Below are 23,557 nucleotides of genomic sequence, written 5' to 3'. Positions count from 1 at the left end.
TCACCTTGACTTACTTTGAAAAGTTTGGATTTTGGCAAACTAGGAAGACAAGATACCAAAAAAGGGGGAAAAAAGCACAATCCAGCTTCCAATTCAGACCTTCTCAGCCGTTTAAATTAAACAGCTCTCATGAGTAATTAACAGAGGGAATGTGAACGGGCCATGGAGACCCTAGTCAGGAGGGAATGAACAAAAAATCTCCAAAATACAAAAAGCTGAGAAGCCATGGTGATCAAAGACAATTTTAAAGACATAGGACTCAAGGTAAAACTAGTTTAAAAGGACTGCTTTGTCAGCTCCAGCATATCTTCAACTGGATGTTGACAATTACACAGCTTTTTTCATTCTAGCATAAAATTTCAGGCAATTAAATAAATGAATTACTGTGTTGGCCACATCCATCTCTGAAGCCCGTATTCCCTTGGGGCAGCTCAGACAGTCCTAGAATTTTTGACATATGCAGTGAATTGCTCAAAAAAAATTTTTTTTAAAATGAAGTATTAATGAAGACAGATCTGAGGTCAAAGGTACCTCAAAACAATGCAAACACCTTCCCCTGAATTACTAACGCTCAAAAGCTCCCGAGCTGGGATCTCAGGCAGGGACTTACCATCAGCTGCGCTGAAATACTCCGGGTTCACAGAGGCATACAGCACTCCATTTCCCAGCCTGCTGCTATTTCTGCCAAAAAGATGAAGTTTAGGTTAGAAAAAAAAAAAAACCCACACATTTCTGTTTGTACTTTCTTCCGTTTTATTTGTTCTGATTCATTAAGGACAGAGGAGTGGGGGAGGGGAGTGCCATCAGGACAGCTCACCCTAAGGCCTCTCTTGGCTTCCTCCTTGGCCTCAAATCAGTAACATTTCTTTCTTTACTTCATCGGAAACTGAAAGCTTATTTTATGGACAGGGTTAAAATACCATGTTTGAAAAAGCTCTGCAGAAGCAGCAATATCTGTGATGCGTCAACCAGACTCCAAAAAAAAAAAAAAAATTTCTGCTGTTGAATCATTAGAAGATGTTCTCTTTTTCTGCAAAGAACACTTGACTGGAAAATCAGATTTTCTGATCCATAAGGTATTTCCTTAAACTCCTCAAAAAGTTCATCTTAACGCAGGTTCAAATCATCAAACCAGTCCGAAGCAGCAAGTGTCTGAACTTCGCACCAAGGCACTCACCTTTTTCTATGGAAGACGTACAGCATTATAACCAAGCCTCCCACTATCAACAGAACCGCAATGGGCAGAGCGATCATCAGGTGGATGAAGTTCTCATATGTCGCTGCAGAAACAAGCCAGAAATGACAGCATGTCAGGAGATGAACATATTTCATATTCAGTTGAAAGTATGAAAAAAAAAATCCCTGAGAATTCCTCTATTGCTTATCACGAACTAGGAAGTCTAGTTGGCTATAACAAAAAAAGAGAAAGAAAACCAAGTCATTTGCAAAAGTATTAAAGAAGTGCAGACTGAGAAATAGAGTCATTTTTATCGTCAACCTAAGTATATTCTGAAGCAGTTCAAATGATGGATTCAAGTAAAATAATCTCTGGTGGCTCAGTGCTAAAGAATCCTCTGGCAATGCAGGAGATCTGGGAGACCTGGGTTCAATCCCTGGCGTAGGAAATGGCAACCCATGCCAGTATTATCGCCTGGAAAATCTGGTGGGCCGCAGCCCACAGGGTTGAAAAGAGTTGGACACGACTGAGTGCACACACACACACACACACATACACACACAGTTAGATGACTATTAATGGAGTTGCATACATTTGCTAAAATCAGATGAATAGCTTTTTATGTATATAGTGCTCAAGCTCAATCTGTCTTAAGACACTTCCACAGACAACCTAAAAAAACAAGAGTAATTGGATGGCACCCTTTACCAAAGCTGCTCTGAATTCTCCCCTAAACATCAGAGGCCACAGTTACAGTCTGAGACCACAGAGCTCACACCTGCTCGTTACCATGCTCAGCTCTTAGATGACAGATGACAGGCTGGACACTGATCCACACGCTTAGAAAATTCAGCTGGATGCTGACAATCAACATGCCCACAGGTAGCAGAACCACAAGTGGACTACACACACTTCAAGGGGGCAGGGAGGAAACAAGAGTGTGGAGAGAGTCAGGAGAAGCTGGCCAAGCACAGCATGGCTGGAAGTGACATGCAGAGAAGTCAGGGCCGGCTCCCAGGGGCCCTGACCAGGCCAAGCAGCGTGAACTGCACTCTGCAGATGAGGAGGAATAGGGAAGAGCCCTCCAGCCCTGCAGTAAACTTGATAGCACTTGGGTGGGGAGAGCTGGCTGTGCCCGAGGACAGCCTGAGCGGCTGGCAGCGGGGAGGGGACTCTGCCCTCTCCAAGGGAGGGGTCCTGGGCATGTTCTGCGTTGCCCAACTTGGACCTCGCGAGGGAATCACTGCTCCTTTTCTACGAATGACCAAGACTCACAGAGATGAACTGTCCCCCGCAAGGTCACACAGGCAGCGGGCTGGCCTTGGCACTTAGGCTTCCTGTACCCCAGCTCGCACTCTCTCCATGAAGTAAGTGCCTTAGAGGCTCTGAGCTGAGGTGGTGGTGGTGGCTACAGAAGCTGGATTCTGAGAGAACACAGAGGCAGAAAAGATGAGACATGGGTTTGAATGAGAAGTGGGCGGCAGGAGAGAAGGAAAGGGGAGCAGTGGCCGTGAGGCTCCTGGCTTGGGGACTGTGCGGGTTACGGGGCCACGGACTGAGCTGAGGAACTGGGGGCGGGGGCGGGGGGAGAAGGATTCTGAAGGTGCCAGCTGTGATTCTGGTTTTGTGCACGAGGCATCTCAAGCGCCTGTGGGATATTTGAGAAATGTCTATGTGGAAATGAGGGTGGAACTCACTGGGGACCCAGTTACATCTATTAAGCTCCCCCATCAATAATTACTTTGCCACTAAATACTACTATTATTATTACTCTGTAAGGACTATTAAACCTATTTTTTTAATTAAAGTATTTTTATCAAAATGCTGTAGAAATGGATGCAGGCTCCTACATTTCCTAGTTCTTGAAAACAGTTGCAAGTTAACACGGCTTTTGGGAAGCTAATGGAGGGTTGTTTTTTTTTTTGCTCCCTGAGGACTATTTATTCTATTTGTATCACTTATATTACTGGTCAGGTTGTACCATGTTCTTTTTGAGTTTCACATTTCAACAGGGACATGAAGAAACTGGAACACATCCAGAGAAGAACAAAATGATTGAATAGCTGGAAAATTGGTTTCTGAGACTGGCTTATGAGAAAGGGCCCCAAACTTGAGATTATTTAGTCTGGAGAAGAAAAGCCTGAAGAGTAATTTAATAGTATTCAAGCACATGAAGGGCTCCTAAAAGGAGAGCAGTTGCCAGAAAGCTTCCAAAGCTTCTGTCTCCTCTGAGGACCGAACAGGAGAGGCGGTTCAACCGTAGCAGGAGGGAATCTGGTCTGACACAAGGAACAGCCTCTTGATAGTAAAGTAGGCACACAGATCCAATTTCCCGGTGGTGTTTGCCAACTCCTGCTGGAAAGGTGCCACCAGAGGGGCTCTGGGTCTCCCATGGGCTCCCAGGACCCACAGGGTTAACAGGGGGCGACAGCAGATAGGACGGCTTCTCGCCAACAAGCCAAGTTCACCGTGCCTCAAAAGCCCACGCTGCTGTTTCAAAGAACACAGCGCCGCCCGAGTCCTCTAAACCTGGGCCCTGTTCCTGAGGGATGGATGTGGACAGGGGAAGGCCGCAGAGCAGGCCAAGAAGTCGCTCTTTGGGGAGGGCTCTGGGAGTACGGAGAAAGTTCCCTCGCTGGAGGGCATGGCATCTTCCAACTGCAAAGAGCAGGTGAAGCGGGGCGCATGGAGAATTCAGACCATTTCAGATGACGGAACGATCTGTTTAAGCATCTGTTTAGCCCTCATACAGTTCCAGGCTCACAAAATGATGTCTCAAGGTTGGCAATTCTATTTCCCCCCATCCTTCTTTTGGTATCTGTCACATTGGAGATTTCTAAATATCATGCGTGTCTTGGACTTTTAGGCACTAACCAGATGGACTGCTGGATCCATTGAATCCTGAGTTTAATAACTCAGACTCTGGACCAGAGCAGCACGGGTGTGGACGCCAGAGGGGACCAGGGCAGTGGGAACTGCCCACTTGACCCAAAAGAAGCACCACTCAGCACACGGGGGTCGCTTTTTCTCCAACAAGCAGTCAGGAATAGTATTACAACCAGTCTGATCCCATTATCTGAACATAAAATAATCTTAAAAATCTGGTTTCTACTACAAAATAGTACAAACTCAAAATGGAAATAACAAGGAATATTTATGTCACCAACCGAAAATACCGAATTTTCTTGGCCAAGCAAGTACAGTGCCCTTGTGCTCATACATTTTACAAAACTCGGTTTTAAAATCTAAAATCCTCACATAGAATGGCCTTCTAAGAATACTGTCGTGTTGATGGTTTCAGCGTAAACTCAACACACAGCCCAGCCTCTGTGCCAAATGGGGAATGTGTGTGTGCATGTGTGCTAGGCTGCTTCAGCTGTGTCCAGCGCTTTGCAGCCCCACGGACTGTAGCCCGCCAGGCTCCTCTGTCCATGGGATTCTCCAGGCAGGAATACTGGACTGCATTGCCATGCTTTCCTCCAGGGGACTGTCCTGACCCAGGGGTCGAACCCAAGTCTCTCACATCTTCTGTTTCGGCAGGAGGTTCCTTACCACTTGCGCCACCTGGGAAGCCCGTCACCCCACAGGAGTACCGTGTACTCTCAATGTGCGTTGCTGCTTTACAAGCGCATCTGTATTTTACCAACGAGCAGTGATGGGGCGCAGCCTCGGCCTGGGATTCTGTCATGGCGATGACTCCTGCCCTGAAGCAGGCTGGACCAGAAGGCCCCTGGGTTTGTGATCCCCCTTAGGATGCTAAGCCCTGAGTCTGAGCCCCAACCAGCATCCCTGACGAGGAAGAAGGCAGAATGGTCAATTCAGTACTTTGTAAAATGCTCTGGACATACATCAAGCTGAGAGCAAGGGCCCCCTTGCTGACTCCTCAAAAGACTCAGGGACCCCACGTGCAGCAGCTGCCCGGCCTGAGCTCCCAGACGGGATGCTGGCATTAGTGTGCCTCTTCTCGGTGGTGGGTGATGGGAATCAGAAAACCAGGCTTCCCCCGTCCCGGCCCCATCAGCGGCTCCCACCGTGGCCTTACTCTTGGCCTGAACGTAGAAGAACACGGGATCCGTCCACGACCCGTTCCCAGAGAGAGAGGTGGCCTGGATCCGGGCTGTGTAGTTCCCTGGGTTGAGCCGGTTTAGCTTGGCTCCTCCGTACTTCCTATACTCCTGTCTGGACACACATTCCCGCTGATCCTGGAAGAAATAAAACACAGGTGTCAATTCCCCACACAGGTTGGAAACAGACAGCTGTGGCTGCCTGGCCGCTCGCCCCCCGCTGATGCTGACGCCGACTCTCAGGAAAAGGGCAAACACCGGCTCTACGTGGTGGCAGTCCTCCAGGAACTGAAAGCGCACCAAGCCCTAACCAGACCTTATTACTTTAACCAAAAAGTGTTTCAGAAAGATTAAGTTATTAAGACCAGTCTCTAGGCTGAAAGATCACTTTCTGTAAAGAAACAATTTCTTGGGGGGTAAGGATAAGCCAGCTCCTTGCACACTGTGAAAATTCCTCAAAGAGCAGAGAGCTGCTAGAAAGACCTAAGTCCTCACTGCCTCACCTCCTTATTCCATTGTTTAGTCTTCAGCTAACCAGGGTGCCCTGTGTCTCGGAGTAATGTACACCACACCTGTAACAGAAATGCACCCACACGTGCTCAGCGTCCAGACTCACCTCGACTTGGGATCCATATTTTATTTCATACATGAGGATCAATCCATTGGGATTCTCAGGTTCTGGCCATTTTAAAAAGATGGAGTTCTCAGGCCTTGGCTCCCAGGTCACCGGCCCAGGAATGTCATCTGCTCCTTCTGTGCAACAATTGAAACAGGCAAGAAAGTTAGACTCGAGCCCCCAAGGAGGGACAGAAACACTGGACTAATTTAAGAACGGCCTCCCCAACCCCTCACACAGGACAGTGGACAACAGGCGTGGCGACTCCTCTTGGCCTGGCCACGCACACACAGCAGGGGTTTTGGAATCAGAACAACCTAATGATTGTAAGTCTCAAGATGCCACCATACCCTCCCTTCCCACTCCGGTCCCCCAACAGAAAAGCCTACTCTCAAGCACAGGAGGACAATCTTGGCAATTAAAGTCACTCAGGTCTGGTTCTCGGCTTCTATGCGATGCTGTTGATACCAGCAGCACGGAAAAGGTGCGGGGTGAGCAGAAGCAGCGGCCCCAGCCTGTAGGCTGGGTCCTGGGCCCTGCCTGTGCTCTGCATCTGCATGCGGCAGATGCAATTTCTGGGCAGGTGTGAAGGATGGTCCTCAAGCCTGCCTGGGAGGAAGCCGCCAGGAAGCTGGTGCTGAGCGCAAGCTCGCTGGGGTGGAATCAGCGATTCCTCCAGCTGCCAGGGGAGGCTCGGGTGCTTCCTCTCTTGCTTGTGTTTCTTAGAGTAGTAAGCCAGGTGGTGAGCAAAGTCACTGCAGGTTCCAGCTGGGAAGAGCCCTGAGAAATCAGCTGGGCTGTGTCTCTCCTGGGACGGTGAGGAGACGAAGGCTGGGTTGGCTGGCAGAGGCTGGAACCGAACCCAGGAGGCCCCATCCCCAGACGCAGACACTCTGTGTTCCCTGCCAGCTCTGCAGGGAAGCAAATGCTGCAGTTTGTCCATCCTGAAAGGTGGATGTGTGGCTGTCTGAGCCACAGGCAGCTTCTAACTTACAAGGGGAAGGTGAAGATTAAGCAAGCAGGACCAAAGACTGCATGGGAGCTGCCCCTGAGGAGTGATGCTCACTCTGAATCAGGGCCGCACACTGGGGATTTCATGGAAACTTAGGGAGGGGCCTGGCAGAAAAGGGCTGTGGGAATGCATAATGCACATCCACGAGAAGAAGGAAAAGAGTCGATCCTGAATCAAGCTCCCTGCTCTCAAAGTACTTTGCATGGAGAGACTAGGGTGGGAGTGGGGTCGATATGCATGGATGCCATTCCCTGTTGGGCTTCCAAGTCACATGTAAATGACCACTGTTCTTTAATCAGCAGGACTGAGACTAAGAGTGTCAGCCTCTGTCTCTTCAAATCAGTCTGCTCCACTAGGTTGGGTGTGGGTGAGCTGGATCACACTGTACCTGCAGGCATGGTTCTTGCAAAGACAAAGTTGGAGGCGCTGCAGCCAAGCTTCTCAGCCTCATGGTTACAGCTGTGGATGTCGATTCGGTACAGAGTAAAAGGCCGGAGGTTGGAGATGACAGTTCTCTCTTTGTTGTCCACTCTGCTCTCGAAGAAAGGGTACTCGGTCTCGAGCTCTTCCGGGTCTGTGATGTTGTAGGTGTCCAGCACCGTGGTGTTCCTGCTCCGGCTGGACATGGTGGTGTTGGCGATCTGCATGACCTCCCTCCGCTTCCGTTCGGGTCTGCAAGGAAGAGAGAAACGTGGCTTGTAAGTGAGGGCTTCTACCTCTCTTGTCTTTCCTCTGACTCGAGCCAGAGTGAGAGAAAGAAAAGAAAAAAATCTTCACCTTGGAATAAAAGGAGCTATTCAACCCCCTTGTATAACAACCAACAAATTACATGGGGATTTCCTGCCTCATCATTTATTTTGCTTTCTTACATGGGGATTTCCTGCCTCATCATTTATTTTGCTTTCTCTGCACTACAAACCTCAGCCTCACCATGCAAACCACCCTCTTGCTCCCTGAGTGGTTACTCGATGGCTGTTGTTCAGTCGCTCAGTCGTGTCCGACTCTTTGCGACTCCATCGACTGCAGCACACCAGGCTTCCTCGTCCTTCACTGTCTCCTGGAGTTTGTTCAAACTTATGTCTGTTAAGTCAGTGATGTCATCCAACCATCTTATCCTCTTTTGCCCCTTTTTCCTCCTGCCCTCAATCTTTACCAGTATCAGGACCTTTTCCAATGAGTTGGCTTTCATCATCAGGTGGCCAAACTATCAGAGCTTCAGCTTCAGTATCAGTCCTTCCAGTGAATAATTAGGGTTGATTTCCTTTAGAATTCACTGGTTGGATCTTGCAGTCCAAGGGACTCTCAAGTGTCTTCTACAGCATCACAGTTCAAAAGCATCAATTCTTCAGCGCTCAGCTTTCTTTATGGTCCAACTTTCATATTCAAACATGCTACTGGAAAAACCATAGCTTTGATTATATGGACCTCTGTTGGCAGAGTGGTGTCTCTACTTTTTAATACACTGTCTAGGTTTGTCATAGCTTTCCTTCCAAGGAAAAAGCATCTTTTAATTTCATGGCTGCAGTCACACACTCCACAGTGATTTTGGAGCCCAAGAAAATAAAGTCAGTCAGCTTCCACTTCTCCCCATCTATATGCCATGAAGTGATGGGACTGGATGTTACGATCTTAGTTTTTTGAATGTTACATTCTTTTTAAAATTATTTACTTATTTATTGGCTGTGCTGGGTCTTTGGTGCTATGTGGGCTTTTTCTCTGGCTGCAGTGCTCAGGCGTCTCTTGCTGCAGGGCATGGGCTCTAGAGCGCAGGTTCAAAACCTGTGGAGCATGGACTGAGTCACTCTGCAGCATGTGGGCTCCTCCAGGATCATGAATCGAACCCCGATCTCCTACACCGGCAAGTGGATTCTTTATCACTGAGCCACCAGGGAAGTCCAAATGTTGAGTTTTAAGCCAGATTTTTCACTTTCCTCTTTCACCCTCATCAAAAGGCTTTTTAGTTCCTCTTCACCTTCTGTCATTAGGCTGGTGTTATCTGCATAGCTGAGGTTGTTGATATTTCTCCCAGCAACCTTGATTCCAGCTTGTGGTTCATCTAGCATTTTGCATGATGTATATAAGTTACATAAGCAGGGTGACAATATACGGCCTCATTGTACCCCTCTTCCAATTGTGAACCAGTCCTTTCCTGGTTTGTTGGGAGGAAGACCCAGGCCCCAAATTCACTGTTAATGAATCTGGGTGGTGGAAAAGCCACTGAACCTGGGTTCTAGTTTGAAAACATCTTTGAGCTCTTTCTAACCTCCCTCAAACTTCCTGATTCTTGAAAGCATGCACAACATACAGAACATCTCGTCTAACGTGTGAGCAGCAGCCCTAACATCCACTGTGAGAACACGTCACTGGTGGGGCAGGGCAGGAGGTGCTATGGTTTCAATGGCAGGAGAGGAAAGGAGGGGGAAGAAAGCTGTTAAACAACCCAGAGTTTATTCTGGAAAAAAAAAAAAAAAAGAAAAAGCTAGTGCCTCCACTTCTAAAAGGTCGATTTCCTGTTTTAAAGACTTCTAAAGTAAAATGTCTATCTTTGACTAGTATACAAATACCAGGAAGGTCACTTGACAGAAAATAGAAGTCTCTTTCAAAACCCTCTGTTGCTACAACCTTTGCCTTTGAGGGCAAAGCAAATGCAGCATAAACAGAAGCCGGGGGCCGCTGGTATCCCTGCGGGTGGGGAGCTGGGAGAAGACGGATGCCCAGGAGAACGCGCTGGCAACAGGGACACCACGGGGGTGGGGAAACGGGCTTGCAGGTAAAACGCTGGTCTGGATCCTGCTCCTCTGCCCAGACTTCAGGCACGAGGTTGTTTCTAAACCCTGTGCTACAATTTTTCAGAAAGAAAAAGGCACTATCAGCCACCACCCCGTTTCTATCTCCTTCCCCAGACACTACAAGGCTGCCCTGTTGAATGTCCCTCTGTTTTTGATTTTTAACTATTTTTTGTTGTGGTAAAACAAACTTTTAAAATAAAAAAAAGCTAACAAAACTTTATAATTTTAACCACTTTTGGGGTAAAATTCAGTGTCAATGATGACATTCATAACGCTGTGTAACCATCACCAAAATCTTTCATCACCCCAAACAAGTTCTACACAGAGTAAGGAGTAACTCCCCATTTTCCCTCTCCCAGCACTTGGTAATCTGTAATCTACTTTCCTTTGCCATGAATTTGCCTGTTCTGGATATTTCACACACATGTCTGTATCTGGCTGCTTTCACTCAGCATAGTGTTTTCAAGGCTCATTCCTGTTGTTTAGAATCTCATTCCTTTACATGGTTGAATATTCCACCGCAGGGAAAGACCACATTGGTTCATCTCTTCATCTGCTGGTGGACACATGGGTTGTTCCCAGCTTTTGGCAACTTGAATAATTCTGCTCTACACATTTATTTTCCTCCATTTTGTCCCCACTTGGCAGAAGTGGCGGCTGGAGCAACAGAGAAGATAGATGCTCTGGGGTTGAGCTGTTTGTCTTGGAAAGGCTGTCTTTGGCACGGCTTCACAAACTTTTTCAAGGGACCCTGTGGTGCTCAGTTACGCTTTGGAGTGGAGCCCCTTTCATAACTGACTCAGTTTCTCCTTCTCACTTCGCCCCTTCTTGGCCAGGCTGGGAGTCCGGCAGGGAGGTGCAGGAAGGGCCCAAACCCCGGCTCCTTCACTTGCTGGTGTCTGCTCGTGGCCGCTGCCTGCCGCTCCCTGAGCCCACAGCGGGCTGGCCGGCTGTCACCCTGAGGCCCCCACAGCGCAGGCTGCGAGCTCCTGGCCCGTCTGACAGGGCCGAGCGCCCACCTGCCCAGCCGATCGCCCGCCCTGTGGTGGCCCCCGGGGCCTCACTTCCGGGCTGTCAAACCTGCGCAAGGTGGGCTGTGGTGGGGGGGGCGGCACCGCGGAGGACGTGGGGCCTGGGTGCAAAGATGGCGGTGCCCGGGCACCAAGATGGCGGTACCCGGGCACGAAAATGGCGGTACCTGGGCACGAAGATGGCGTTGTGCAGGAAGTTCTCGAAGACCTTGCGGTACTCGGCCTCCTCCTTCTCCGCCTGCTTCTCAGCTTCGGTTTTGGGACAAGCGCAGCACGGCCCTTTCTCCCCGCCGCACACCTCGGTCTTGGGGTTCTCCGTCACCTCCTCGACGTCGATGGTGCCGTCGGCGTACTTCCTGATGGGGATTTTGTCTGCTCGGAAGAGAGTGGCCCCGTGCGAGCCAAGTTACACGGGCTGCCGGGAATGGAGAGCCCGCACCCCCGGGCTCAGGCCCGCCGCTGCCGCCCACTCCCCACAGACGCCGCCCCGGCCTCCCCCTCACCTTTGGAGCAGTAGTTGTGCCGGTACAGGTAGCTGTCCTGGGGCTGGCGCTGCCAGCGCACGATGTAGTAGCTCAGGTTGCCGTTGGGCAGGGAGGGCGGGTTCCACTTCACGATCAGCTGAGAAGAGGAGTTTGAGGCCGAGAGGACATCCAGGGGGATGGAAGGAACTGGGAGGGGACAGAGGACGCGTCAGAAAACGCAAGGAAGCCGAGAGCCAGGCTGCCAGACACTCAGCGCAAACCCACCAGAGTGTGACCGGGACAGGACACGCTGGTGAACACAGACACAAGACGCCAACCGAACCTCCTTTCCCAACTGTCTTACTTTCCCTTTATAGCATCTGTTCTCAGGGCATCTCGCGGTGACAAACATGACTGAGCAGTCGACGGCAAAGGGCGGTGGGGCGCAGCCGGGGTTGGGAGGACCGACTTAGAATCTACAGTTAATGCAAATGCTGGACCGTCCTCATGTATCAGCGCTGCCATCCTCCAAGACGTCTAACTCGGGGCAGTGTCAGCAAATGGTAAGACCCACTGCCTTGTGTGTGTGTGGGTGGGAGGAGGGGGTTCAAGGGGGAGGGGGCATAGGTTTACCTGTGGCAGATTCCTGTGGATATAAGGCAGAAACCAACACAATATTGTAAAGCAATTATCCTTCAATTAAAATAAAATTTTTTTAAATTAGAAAAAAAAACTGACTGACTTCTATTTTATTTGAGATTTTGAATCTCTGATTAAAAAAAAAAAAAGGAAAAAAGCCAAAATGAAAGGGGGACGTAAAAAGGGTGATGGAGGGTGTGGGGCGGGGCACAGGGGGCTCTGGAGGAGAAGGCGATGAAAAAGGGTCTGTAAATCTGACAACTGTATAACCGCGAATCAGTGGAAGTATGGAGTTATGACTATGAGAAGTCTAAAAATACCTGGAACACACATAAAGCCCTGATTTCAAGTCATGGACTCTTGTTACCATCAAAAGAATATCGATTTACAGGCAAAGCATAAGGATCTGGTCAAACTGTACTTACTATTGCCCCTAAATCCCAAACCCAGAGCTGAATTGTGTATAAAGGGCAAATGCACCCAGGGACCACTGAAATCTTGTTTTCATTAGGTTCACAGAAAAAGCATTGATTTTGGTAGGTTTACCAAAGTGCGAAAAACACCTTCGCTACGTGCCACTTAAGCAATGTGGTCATGTAAGCTGCTTTTTTTCATAATTGGAGTATAATTGCTTTACAATGTTGTGTTAGTTTCTGCTTACAACAACATGAATTAGCTGTTTGTATACACATGTCCGCTCCTTCCTGAGACTCCCTCACACATCCCCATCTCATCCCTAGGTCATCACAGAGCACTAAGCTGAGCTTCCTATGCAAGCTCCTTTTCACATTTGAAAGCTTAAGGGACAACATATACATGAGGTTCTGAACACTTGTAGGGAAGGACACGTTAGGAAAAAGTTATGACTAATGCTAACTTTCTCTGGGAAAATGTTTAACTACTAAATGCTAGGCCATTTTAGTGCTTCCTAGAATAAGTATTTCAGAAACACACAGCGGACCCGAGATGTTTCAACAACAGGTGTCACAAAAAAACTGGAGCCGAGGACTAAGCCGTTCTCTGACCACCACCTGTAAGGACAGGCGCCAGATGGGGCCAACGGACTCAACTTGTGCAGTGCTTTGTTTTCCATCTTTGGGGAAAGGAAACAAGTTTCTTAAGAACTGGTCATAGCAAAGAAAGATTTTTATTTTCCCTAAATTAGTCACAATGAATTACTTCCAAATTTTTAGGCTGAACAACTTGTTCTGTTTCCTTGAGCCTCTGCTACATCATCCCAGGCCTAGAATCAGAAGTCTGCATCACATTTATTGATACAAATGCTGTACCATCAGTGACATGATCATAGCCACTTAGAAGAGCATTGGGATGGAACAGGGGAGGGGAGGAGGAGGCAAGAGAACATGAGCAAAAGGATTTCCTGACCAACATTTTTTCCTCTCCCTCTTTGCCATTTAAATTCACTTTGTGCTAGCTTGTATGTGTTGTAACAGCCTACGCATTGTAACAATGGCTATCATCAAAAAATGTTTAAGTGCCTTTTAAAATGATGTGCATTTCCCTACTTCTAACCTGGTATTTATACACTTGGAAAACTGACACAAAAATTTGCTCTCGTTAGTTTCAGATTCTGGAGTTGAGAAATGAGGTAGTTTAGAAAATGGGGATCAGGGGAGAAGGAGGCACATTTTCATCAGCAGTCACTTGCAGTGTCTACCACATGGTTCCTCTCATGCTTTCCAACTTGTGTTTGTTTTCTTGGAACCCTAGGCACTACGGGATGAAGGTGAGAAGCCAGTGAGCCCGAGATAAACTGGAACACCAACCGGCAGGGCTTCAGTTCCCAGAGGTCCAACTATCCAAATAAACAAGAAGGGGAGCCTAGGGGACAGTATCCCGTTGGGGCCTCCCAAAGAAACCAACCCAGCACCTTGACCTGGGCTCACTGGTCCAGGACAATCAGAATGATGATGGAAGAGGGTCCTAAGTCCAGAGAAGATGTCCTGGAAGAGGCTGGGGTATTGGGAGTAGGGGGAGAAAAAAATGATACTGCTAAGGTATTCTACTGATATACTAAGAACGCATATAAATGAGAGACACTGGCCCAGGACGGGGGGAGACAATGGGCACAGCTCAGGGACAGCCCTCTGACTACACCTTATCATGAGCGAGGAACGTGAGCTGATGAGGCGGGGACAGCGAGGGCCGTGCGTGGGTACCTGATGCGTTGGTGCGAATGTACAAGATCTCGCTCTTGGCCCCACGGATGTGGTCGTTCTCCACCATGGTGAGGGTCACGGCCTTCACGTAAACGGCGTACTGCGTCCAGGGCTTCAGCCCGTGCAGCAAAATGCCGGGCTCCACGTCCTTGTTGGGCGGGAGGTCCACGTCCACCATGTTCCAGCTGTTGGAGCCGCAGGCGTCCTGCCCGTCATACTCCGTGACGTTTTTAAAGGGGCTGAAACACAAGTCAGCGAAGCTCAGACAGTGCTTTATGGTGCTAACACTGAAGTTCTAAGAACCTCCCTGGGGTGTCCCCCCTTCCACTTTCCATAATGGGGATTCTAGGTAAAACACGTCAGCAATTAGATCTTTATAGAATCAAAGTAAGCTACCAGACTCCAGGTCTCACTTGGTTCTCTATGTACTATAGAGTCAAACCCTCTGCCTCAGGAAGAGTTAAGTTCTGTAATTACTGGGATTGGAAACACTGCTCCTGAAGAGTATATACAAATACTCTTTCCCTCTCTTCCCACTGTGCTTTTTTTTTTTTTCACCATAAAAAACAAGGGCAGTCACTTAATGCAAACATCAGTTATTGATAAGAATAACTTCTGGAGGAAAATGCCTTTGTCACAGAAAAACAGCTTCTCAAGTACAGCCTCCAAAATCTAATTTGCTCACAAACAATTCTGATTGCTTAAGTATTTTTATCACACTCAAATATTTAGTTTCCAGGTTATCTCAGACACTAATGTCAACCCCTTGGGGAAAGTGCCAGCCGACCCTGCCAGAGCACTGGTAGAACTGTCAAAGAGGATGGTGGCTCTGCACAGATGCGGAGCTGGGCAGGGATCCCATGCCCCTCAGATGGAAGGGCTGGACAGCCACTGGTTTCTGAAACCGGCATTCACACACCCCTCCCGATCGTCGTGACGGCGGATGAGTGACTCCTGTGTGCCGGGACACTGAATGCCTGAGAATCCTGCATCTGGACTTTCTCATGGGCAAGGCACTCCCAGGGCCCCAGCTGGGGCAGGGGAAAGGGTACCAGATGCTGACACCATGGCTCTGGTTCCAGCTCCAGGGAAGGTAGGCACCCGGGAGAGGCATCAAGGCGGGCCCCGGGCAACCAATCATCTGGATACAGGAGGTGCCGGAAGGGAGAGGCGGACCAAGAAGACACTCCTGCCATCAGGAGAGATGGCTGCCCGGGCAGGCAGGTGTCCCCTGAAGGACAAGAAATGCCCCTGGCAGATTCTGGGAGAGATCCTGAAAGGTTCGGGACGTGGAGGTCAGTCTCTCTCCATTTCCCGTGCCTTGTTTGGAGGGCTTACGATCTACAGTCGAGGGCCACATCTGGGGGGAGGGGCCACAGAGATGACGGGAGTGGACTACGGACGCATTTGAGGGTCACCTCGAGGGGGCTGAGCACCCCGATTCGGGCGTCCCTGGACTGTGGGTTAGAGGGCACCAAGGCTACAATGATGCCGCAACCACACGCGCCATCCCAGCTTCTGAATGTTTGGACTGACCTAAGTCACAAAGTAAGTTTTTTGCTTTGGACTTTTTAAATTCAAGCACCTCTAAGCACCCACTGAAGAAGGAAAGGTGTTGAGAAAACACTTTTTCGTTTACAGCTGTCACTGGTGGTCGTGGCTGTCACCGGACAGCAGGGGTCGGTGGTGGGGGGGTGGGGGTGGGGATGAAGCCCGCCCACAGAAGGACGGCCGCAGCACAGACACTCACGCTTCCTTGTAGTAGACGGTGAAGCTGATGAGGTCCCGGTAGTCGGGGGGCCGGTACCGGTGCCAGGTGATGATGATTCGGTTCTTCGACGTGGTGGTGGAGGTGAAGTGCAGGACGTCACTTTCACCTGGGGCAGAGGCACACCCGTGAGGGACAGTGATCTCCGCCCTCCCCTCCCACTCGCCCGCGGGCTCATCTGCTCAGGCCACGGCCCTCTCCCCCAAAGCTGGCTGTGTGTGCAAAGCCCCTGTTGGAACGTCTCAGTGACTCTGCCATCTCCACTAAGGACCCAAACACTGTGCTACAGGGCCTGCAAGGGGCTCCATCCTTTGCTTTCATTCAGGCGGGGCCCTGGATGTGAACCTGTGGGCGATCCTTAATAACCTGGAAGAGGACTGCTGGCTGCACCAAGGAGCTTGTCTCTGCTCATGCCTGAGATGTGGGCCACCGAGGGGGCTGGGGACCTTGACGCTGGAAGAGTCTTCTTAGACAAGGTGACACCTGTCTCACCACTGCGGATCTGCCTGGTTGCGTCAGTAACGGGGCAGGTGTGCCATAGGAGGGGAACTTCTTAGTCTGAGCTTGGTACCGACACCCTCCTGCGTGACACCTCCAGGAACTCCCTGGAGGCTCCGGCAGTGCCGACACATAGCGGGGAATGGACTGAGCACTAATAGAGCCCACCTTGCTCGGCACGGCTCCCGTCCTCTGTGGGAGGAGCCTGGGCTGGGGAGCACCACAGGGAGGCTGCCCCAAGTCCCGTCGTGCTCCCGGGCCAGATTCAAACTGCTGAGAACTCGGGGAGGGCTGCTGAAGTCGCCCAGGCTGAGACCCGAGCTCTCCTATGAACGGCCCTTTCCACCCGGGGCCCTGTGTTTGCCTGACTCCCTCCCACCACACCCTCCACCCTCAGGGAGGTGAAGCAGAGGCCTGCAACAGTTACAATCCAAGATGTCTGTGGGGCAAAATGTGATGGATTGAGATGGAAAAAATGCTGTAGTTTCCGCTAAAATGTTATTTACAGAGGAAACATTTTTTTTCCCCCAAAAGAAAATAAATGGCTACTGTATTCATGATCCAACAGGTCAGACTGGCTGACTCTGAGCAGAAAAACACTTTGAGAGAGCTATGCGACATCCACTCTGCAATGGTCTAAACAGGAGCGTGGCAAGGGGGGCGTGTGACGCGCAGGGAGAAGGCCCTGCAGCTCTGCGTCAGGTTTCCCTCCTCTAAAACCCCTTCCTGGGCAACTCGAGAGTTTACGGGGTGAATCCCGAGCCCACAAAACAAAGTCCAATGTGGACAGTCTCTAAGATTCTCTCCCACCAGTGTTCACATGTGCACCACCCCAGATCACAGGGGTTAGTCTCTGTTTTTTGCATACTGTCCCTTATCAAAAGCCGATGGTGGAGAAAGCATTTACCTTCATAACCTGATCCAGCCACACAGAAGCACACCGTTTTTAAAAGCAGTTTTACATACAAGGTTAGGTGAGAAACTCACCGCTCAGAGGCAAAACCTTCAAGCAGAAGTCATATAACCAATATAAGATTATAATTATACTGTTCTAAATTTAAAAAGCAGTTATCAGTTCAGGGAGGCAGTCTCTCTCCATTTTCCATGCTGTGCTGGGACCAGGATCCAGGTTGGGGGCCCATGGCCACAGGGGCTGCAGCTGAGCCCCTCTGCCCTCAGACCTCCCCTCCACCCTGGAGACTCAGGGCCAGGCTCACTCCCTCCCAGGGCTGGAGAGAACCAGCTCTCCCCTGGAAAATAATCCAACAGTCTGAGTGAGCATAAAAGATGCTTAACTCTGTGTATTCTGTAAGCACCTCTTTAAAATCTGAGTGAAAAGCCATTTATAAATGTTTATACACAGATGGAACCTATGGAAAATTTACTAATATGAATCTGCCTCACTACTGCCTTTGAAGATGTCCAGGTGTTGGTTTAAGAGGCCTGCATGAAGTGAGGAGGGGCCACAGACAGAAGCCACGGCGCAGTATGGGAGGTCGCACTCACAGGAGGCTCTCTCCCCGTTGTTCCTGGTGTTTATGTCCCCTTTGCTCTGGCGCCCTTTAGTCCCCGTCACTTCCTCCATGCGGTAAATCTCCGAGACACACAATTTGGGATTGAACGCAAAGTACATTTTCCCAGCTTTGATGGTCAGGTTGCGGTGGTCCCAGTCCCACAGCTGCTGCAAGTTCTGGTTGTCAAGGACGTAGAAGGAGTAGTTCCTGGAAGCAGAGAGATCAGCATCAGACCGTTATCCTTTGCCTCCAGCCACCCTGCTCTGGGACTCTTCGCCACCTGGCTCCAGAAAACACCGCCTCTGCCGATCAGAGATGGAATTAAGAGTATCTAAGAAGGAAGAGTCCCTGTTAACAATAGCAACCATATGATTCAAGAATAATGTCAAAACAGATAAAACACTAATTTGATGACCCCGATTACACTTCTCACACTAGAGGCTGCTACTCAAATCATTCTCTAGAAACGCCTCTGGTTATTTCTCTCAAGCAGAGTATGTACAACGCACTTGAAATCAGTCCGCGGGAGAACAGATATGCTCTGTTACTCAACCGGAACAGCTTACATATTTGCTGTAGAAAGCCTGCCATTATCCTCGGGGTTAAATCCTATCCCATCCCCTCCGTGCAGCTCAGCGGGGAGGAGAGAGAACGGGACAGGCAGATGGCTCAGTTCCTCCTTCAGATGCAGCCCACCCTGAAAAGTCTCAGCTTTGGTCACTGGAGAAGGTGGGGGAGAAGAAATGGCCCCTGAAGGGCAACTCCCCAGGCCACCCATCCAGGGGACAGCAACTCAGTGTCCAACAAGTTCAGAGTTTAGGGCGCACACAGCTGATTTTCAGAGGGCTGGGGGCTGGGGGCTGGGCCCCACCCTGGGGGTTTCTCCTGAGCAGGTCTAGGGGGGTTGAGGATCTGCATTTTTAACCAGCGCTCAGGGGATGCTGACGCTGTACGTGCTGGGACCACACCTGGAGAGGCACCGGTCTAACAGATGCTGAGCACCATGAGGGGCGGGGGCTCCAAAGCTGACCAAGCGAGACGTCTACCCCGGTGGGTGGACCCAGAAGCAGCAGACACGGCCGCCTCTGAAGGCAAGGCGGGGGGACAGCCAGCATCAGCAGCCGCTAGCCTGGGTCTCCCTAGAAACCACACCACCCACACCCCTCGGGGCAGCAGGCGAGCGGACAGCTCCCGCCCGGGGTCTGGACACACCTGCACAACAGGCGGGCAGGGTCACTGCGCACCCCAGTCCGGCACTGACAGGGCTGTTCCCAGCAGACCTCAGACCCCATCCCTCTCCCCCCCCCCCCGCCCCCGCCTGTTTCCTTCTGGGGTTCACTCCAGTGCCCTCTACAAAACTGAGTCTAGGCACTGGTGCCACCTTGTGTGCGGTTTCCAAGACCCACTCAGGGATCCAACACACACACAGCAGAGAAGAAAGGACCCCGGCCCCCGTTCCCAGAGCCAGGAAGGACCAGACGGAAGCCCGGCGCGCTCCTCTGCCCTGGGGCGGGGTGCGCCGGGCACCGCCTGGCGCCCGGTGAGGTTCAGGCCTCTACCCGCCAGTCAGCCCACCCGCTGAGCTAAGCGGAAGCCTGGGTCACGCCCAAACTTATTCTCGGGAGTTCCCGGGGCATTCCGAGACCGGGCCCAGGACAAGCGGTGAGGTCCACGAGCTGCAGGTACGCACGCACGCACGCAGGTACTCAGCTCCTTCTGCAGTTCCGTCCGTCACTCACGGGTCAGCAGGCGGAGGAAGGGCGTCACCCGAGAGCCCTGCGGGTGTGCAGGGCCCAGGAGGAGCCGCTGCACCCAGGGGGCATCTGCCCCTGGCCTGAGGCCCAGCCCCTCACGAAGTGCACCTCGCGGGGCCGGGTGGCGGAGGGGCACAGTGAGCCCGCGGGCCGAAAGGCGGCAGCTTGGAAGCCAAGAGGGGCTCCTTCTCACACCGAGGCCTCAGACACATCCCGGGTCACCAAGTCAGCGGCAGAAACGGGCAGGCCAACAAATCCTTTCCTTTCAACGAGAGCTTGCTCCCCAACATAGGAATATACTGGAAAATGGATGTGAAATATTGTCCAAAGGAACCGAGGCTCAGGCTAGGCACCGCAAAGGCGGGGTTCACCGCACCCCTCCTGGCTGTGTCTGATCCCTCCTAGCCAGGCTGCTGGGGCCGCTGCTCGGAGGAGGGGTGTCCGCAGGTGGAGTCGGATGCCTGCCGGCAAGGGCCGTCCCTGCCCTCGGGCTAGTCCCAGCTCTGAAGGACGCTCTGCGGTGTCACGGCTCCCAGGTGCCCAGGTCGTAACCGCGAGGGACAAAATCTCCTTGTTGGTGCAGAAACCTCTGAGCCGGGAGTGAAGGCCAATTACCCAGGTCAAACTTCTGACTCAACCTAAGATGAGGCTTTTATTTTAGTAAACTAATTTCACTAGCAGGGAACATAACCATACAGAAAATACCTTCTGAACAAAACATCTTCTCCCCAGGGGAGGGAGCATGAATTATAAGGAATTTGACAAATGAATGGCAGGCACACTGAAATTCTGTGTATGTGATTAATCACTTTGAAAAGCGAGATTATCTTTTTACAGTAAACATAAACATTTTTTTTTAACAACTCTGAGAAGGCCTGGAGCCCGGATACCAATATCAATAAAACCCGGTCGTTATGGAGCTGGAGTAAGCGACAGAAAATAAAAATAAAACCCTCCTCACAATAATAACCAAGCCATTCACGAGCTGCCCGTCAATACTGTTCTTGTTTTCCCAACCCCAGCTGGCACCCTGCTGCCCTCCCATTCCTTCTGAGATCAGGTGAGGATTACGAGGTAGGAAAAGGCAGAAACTTGTCTGCACATCTTCAACACACTCATAAACACACTTAGATTTTATTGTTTCCTAAAGGAATTAGCTGTTTAACTCAATTGCTCTGTAAATGTGATTTCCTAATTGTTTCTAAGATGACTGCCTTTACATTCAAAATGTATTTTTAAAAACTATCTGGTTATTTTTCTGTCCCTTACACAGACTCTGTGGTGCCTGGATTTTATCTGTGTTAGTGTCCTTTCCCCAGCTCTTAAGGTTGCAAAAAATGTTTGTTCCTATGCTTGGGGTGGGTCCCCAGTGGGAGGTTATTTCCTTGAGGACATCTATGTATTTCCTGCATCAACATCCTAAATGCCCAGCATATATTGTACACCCAACTGTTTTATTTATGGCTCCAGTCTCAGGGCTGTCTTATCTCTGAGTTGTCAACACCACCACCTCCCCGCCTGCTCAGATGAAGGGCAGGAAAGACCGGGAAGCAGAGGAAGGCACAGTGCTGGGGATTCTCCTCGTACTTAGAAGACAACGCCAGGTCCAAGGCTGGAGCGTCATCTCCTGTCTCACTAGACAGCAACTCTAGACAAAGCATTTCTTCAGCTTCTCCCCAGCTGGGACAGATGGGGCTGGGGGAGGGCGGGGCAGGAATGAACACTCTCCCCCTTTCCAAACTTCACTGACAGACTGGAAAAAAGCAATCACCATTCCCTTTATTTCTCAGAGAAAAAAAACACAGCCTCTTCCCTGCGGTCCCTAGGGGGCATCAGAACCCAGCACATGGGGGCTGTCCCCAGCACTCCGCAGCAGACGGAGGGCTTGGTCTTTGCACAGAGGCTGCCTCTAATCCGTCTGCAGCAGACTGCTTTCGACTACGTCCAAATCTCCTCCGAAGTTCAATATTTACACCAGCCTTGGGGGTTCAGCAAGGGTAGGAATTTATATTCACGTGTCTCTAGAACCAAACAGATCCTCTAAAAATGTTTCCTCTTTGAGTGTTTTAAAAACAGCTTTACTGAGGTATAATTTATCTACCAAAAAAATCCAGTCATTGTAAGCTTTTACAGTTCCGGAGCTCAGTAAACTCACACAGGGGTCCAGCCATGCCCACGAGGCAGTGTCGGAGCCTCTCCACCCCTCCTCGCTCTCAGCACTCCCAAAGCTCTTCATTCCCCGTGGTGCTCAACCTCTGATTCCACCCCCAGCTCTTCACGGCTTTCTGTCTCCACAGTTTTGCCTTTTCCAGAAATCACCCATTACAACGAATGGGAATCTACAACGTGGAGTCTCTCGTGTCTGGCTTTTTTTCACTTACCCTGATGTTTTTGAGGTTCACTCGTGTTGTGACATTATCGTTGGGCAGGAACCCACTGTGCCACGTTTTATTTACCCACTCATCTGCTGATGGACATTTGGATTGCTTCCAGTGGGGCTTTTATTTGCTGTGGGGTGAGGGGGGATGGTATCATGAATAATACTCCTATGAGCAATCCCGTACGAGTCTTGTGGGGGCATGTTTTCGTTTCTCTTGGGTAGATACTGGGGTAGATCCTGGAACTGCTGAGTCACACGACTGAGTGTACATTTTTTGGAAGTGCCAAAGAAGTGTTAAAGTATAGCCATGTTGCAACCTAATCTTAGAGCTGCAAGAAGATAGAATAAAGCACAGTGTTGCAAAGCCAAGTGGTAGAGACGCCTGACTGCATCCAAGACTCCGATCCTTATAACCCTCCACCTCTGTCTAACTCTTACTCTTTTCAGGGCGACTATCCTTGGTGGCACCAACAAATCTGGAATTTTAACTCATTTATCTGATGCTATCACAAAACAGGGTTGTTCAACATCAGGGAATTTTTTTCAGATAACAGAAATATCCTTTTCAAGGGCTTACAAATTAACCATTTCATAGAAACCTTGTACATGTGTATTCCAAAATCCACTTCCTTCCAAAACAGCACAACTTTGGTCTTAATGTCTAAGGTTATTATTCCAGAAACACACCACCTTACACAGAGTGATGTCCTCAAGGAAGCACTGGCCATCTGAATTCTGCTGGCTTAACTTTAGACTGCCTATGTTGTCTGGCCCCTCTGACCCAGAGACAAGCAGCCCTGCCACCTGTTCCCACGTGATTTTGCTCTGTGTCCATCACAGTCCTGGATGTCAGATTCTAGAATCAGCTCACTCTAAGTGAGGAATAAGAGGCCTACTCCAGGCAATGCTCTTGAATTTCACATTCTGGACTTGACTTTGTAGTCTGGGCTACTCGGGAGACATCTGGGGACAGGTCTCAGTTCCAGTTTGGAAAGCAAGGGGTGACACATAAAAAGGATGTATGTACTACCAATTTGTCTGCTCAGCATCAAAGCAAAAGGCTATAAAACTTTCTTCCCACTGCACCAAGTGGAAGCACTTACTTGGTCATGAGAGGTATAAGAAAAATCATACTTTAAGACAACAGTGTGACAAGAAAATATCTAGGCAAAAAATCAAAGTTTTGGGGACATGCTTATGAGAAGAAGAAATAAAGGGGTAAAGCAGTGGTTTCCAATTTGGCACACACAGAAATTACCTGGCGATCCTTAGAAAAGCACTGATGCTTGGATCCTACCCTTAAACGTTCTGACTGAATTGGGATGGAGTACAACTTGGGCATCAGGATTCCTTAAAAGCCTCTGGATGACTCTTAAGTATAGCAAAGTGTGGGAACCCCTGGGGTAAAAGTCATCTTGGCTTATAGCAAAAGCACACGGAAGTGAAAGGTTCTACTAACACTCTGGTAACTCAAACGTCCTGTGTAGGTTCCGCTGCCTATCCAAATTATAACCTCCACACCTGGGTGCATAGCAGCTTACGTAACCCTAATGCCACCTACCTCTCCAGCATTTTTTGCCAAACACGTCCCAGGACGCCCCAGCTCGTTGCCTCTGCTGCTGCCGGCCTGAAACGCCTTTCTTCACCCTCTGCTCTCTGAGCGTTTCCGGA

At 50.0% G+C, this 23,557-nt stretch overlaps 1 protein-coding gene across 1 annotated transcript in view; it reads right to left on the bottom strand.

The window, feature by feature from the left end:
* The window catches only part of IGF1R (insulin like growth factor 1 receptor), a 305,476-nt gene that overhangs the window by 32,045 nt on the left and 249,874 nt on the right, over positions 1 to 23,557 (bottom strand). Inside the window, exons 6-15 of the mRNA XM_070358355.1 lie at positions 17,745 to 17,959; positions 15,723 to 15,849; positions 13,973 to 14,211; positions 11,193 to 11,360; positions 10,857 to 11,061; positions 7,258 to 7,541; positions 5,858 to 5,994; positions 5,220 to 5,379; positions 1,178 to 1,280; positions 611 to 681 (exon numbers count right to left, since the gene is read on the bottom strand). Of these exons, the coding sequence (XP_070214456.1) occupies positions 611 to 681; positions 1,178 to 1,280; positions 5,220 to 5,379; positions 5,858 to 5,994; positions 7,258 to 7,541; positions 10,857 to 11,061; positions 11,193 to 11,360; positions 13,973 to 14,211; positions 15,723 to 15,849; positions 17,745 to 17,959 (1,709 nt within the window). The remainder of the gene's footprint in view (positions 1 to 610; positions 682 to 1,177; positions 1,281 to 5,219; positions 5,380 to 5,857; positions 5,995 to 7,257; positions 7,542 to 10,856; positions 11,062 to 11,192; positions 11,361 to 13,972; positions 14,212 to 15,722; positions 15,850 to 17,744; positions 17,960 to 23,557) is intronic.

The sequence above is a fragment of the Bos mutus genome, chromosome 21, assembly GCF_027580195.1.
Source record: "Bos mutus isolate GX-2022 chromosome 21, NWIPB_WYAK_1.1, whole genome shotgun sequence".
In the NCBI taxonomy this organism is placed as follows: domain Eukaryota; kingdom Metazoa; phylum Chordata; class Mammalia; order Artiodactyla; family Bovidae; genus Bos; species Bos mutus.
Note: the sequence above shows the minus strand (reverse complement) of the source record. Positions and strands in the feature narration are given on the sequence as shown.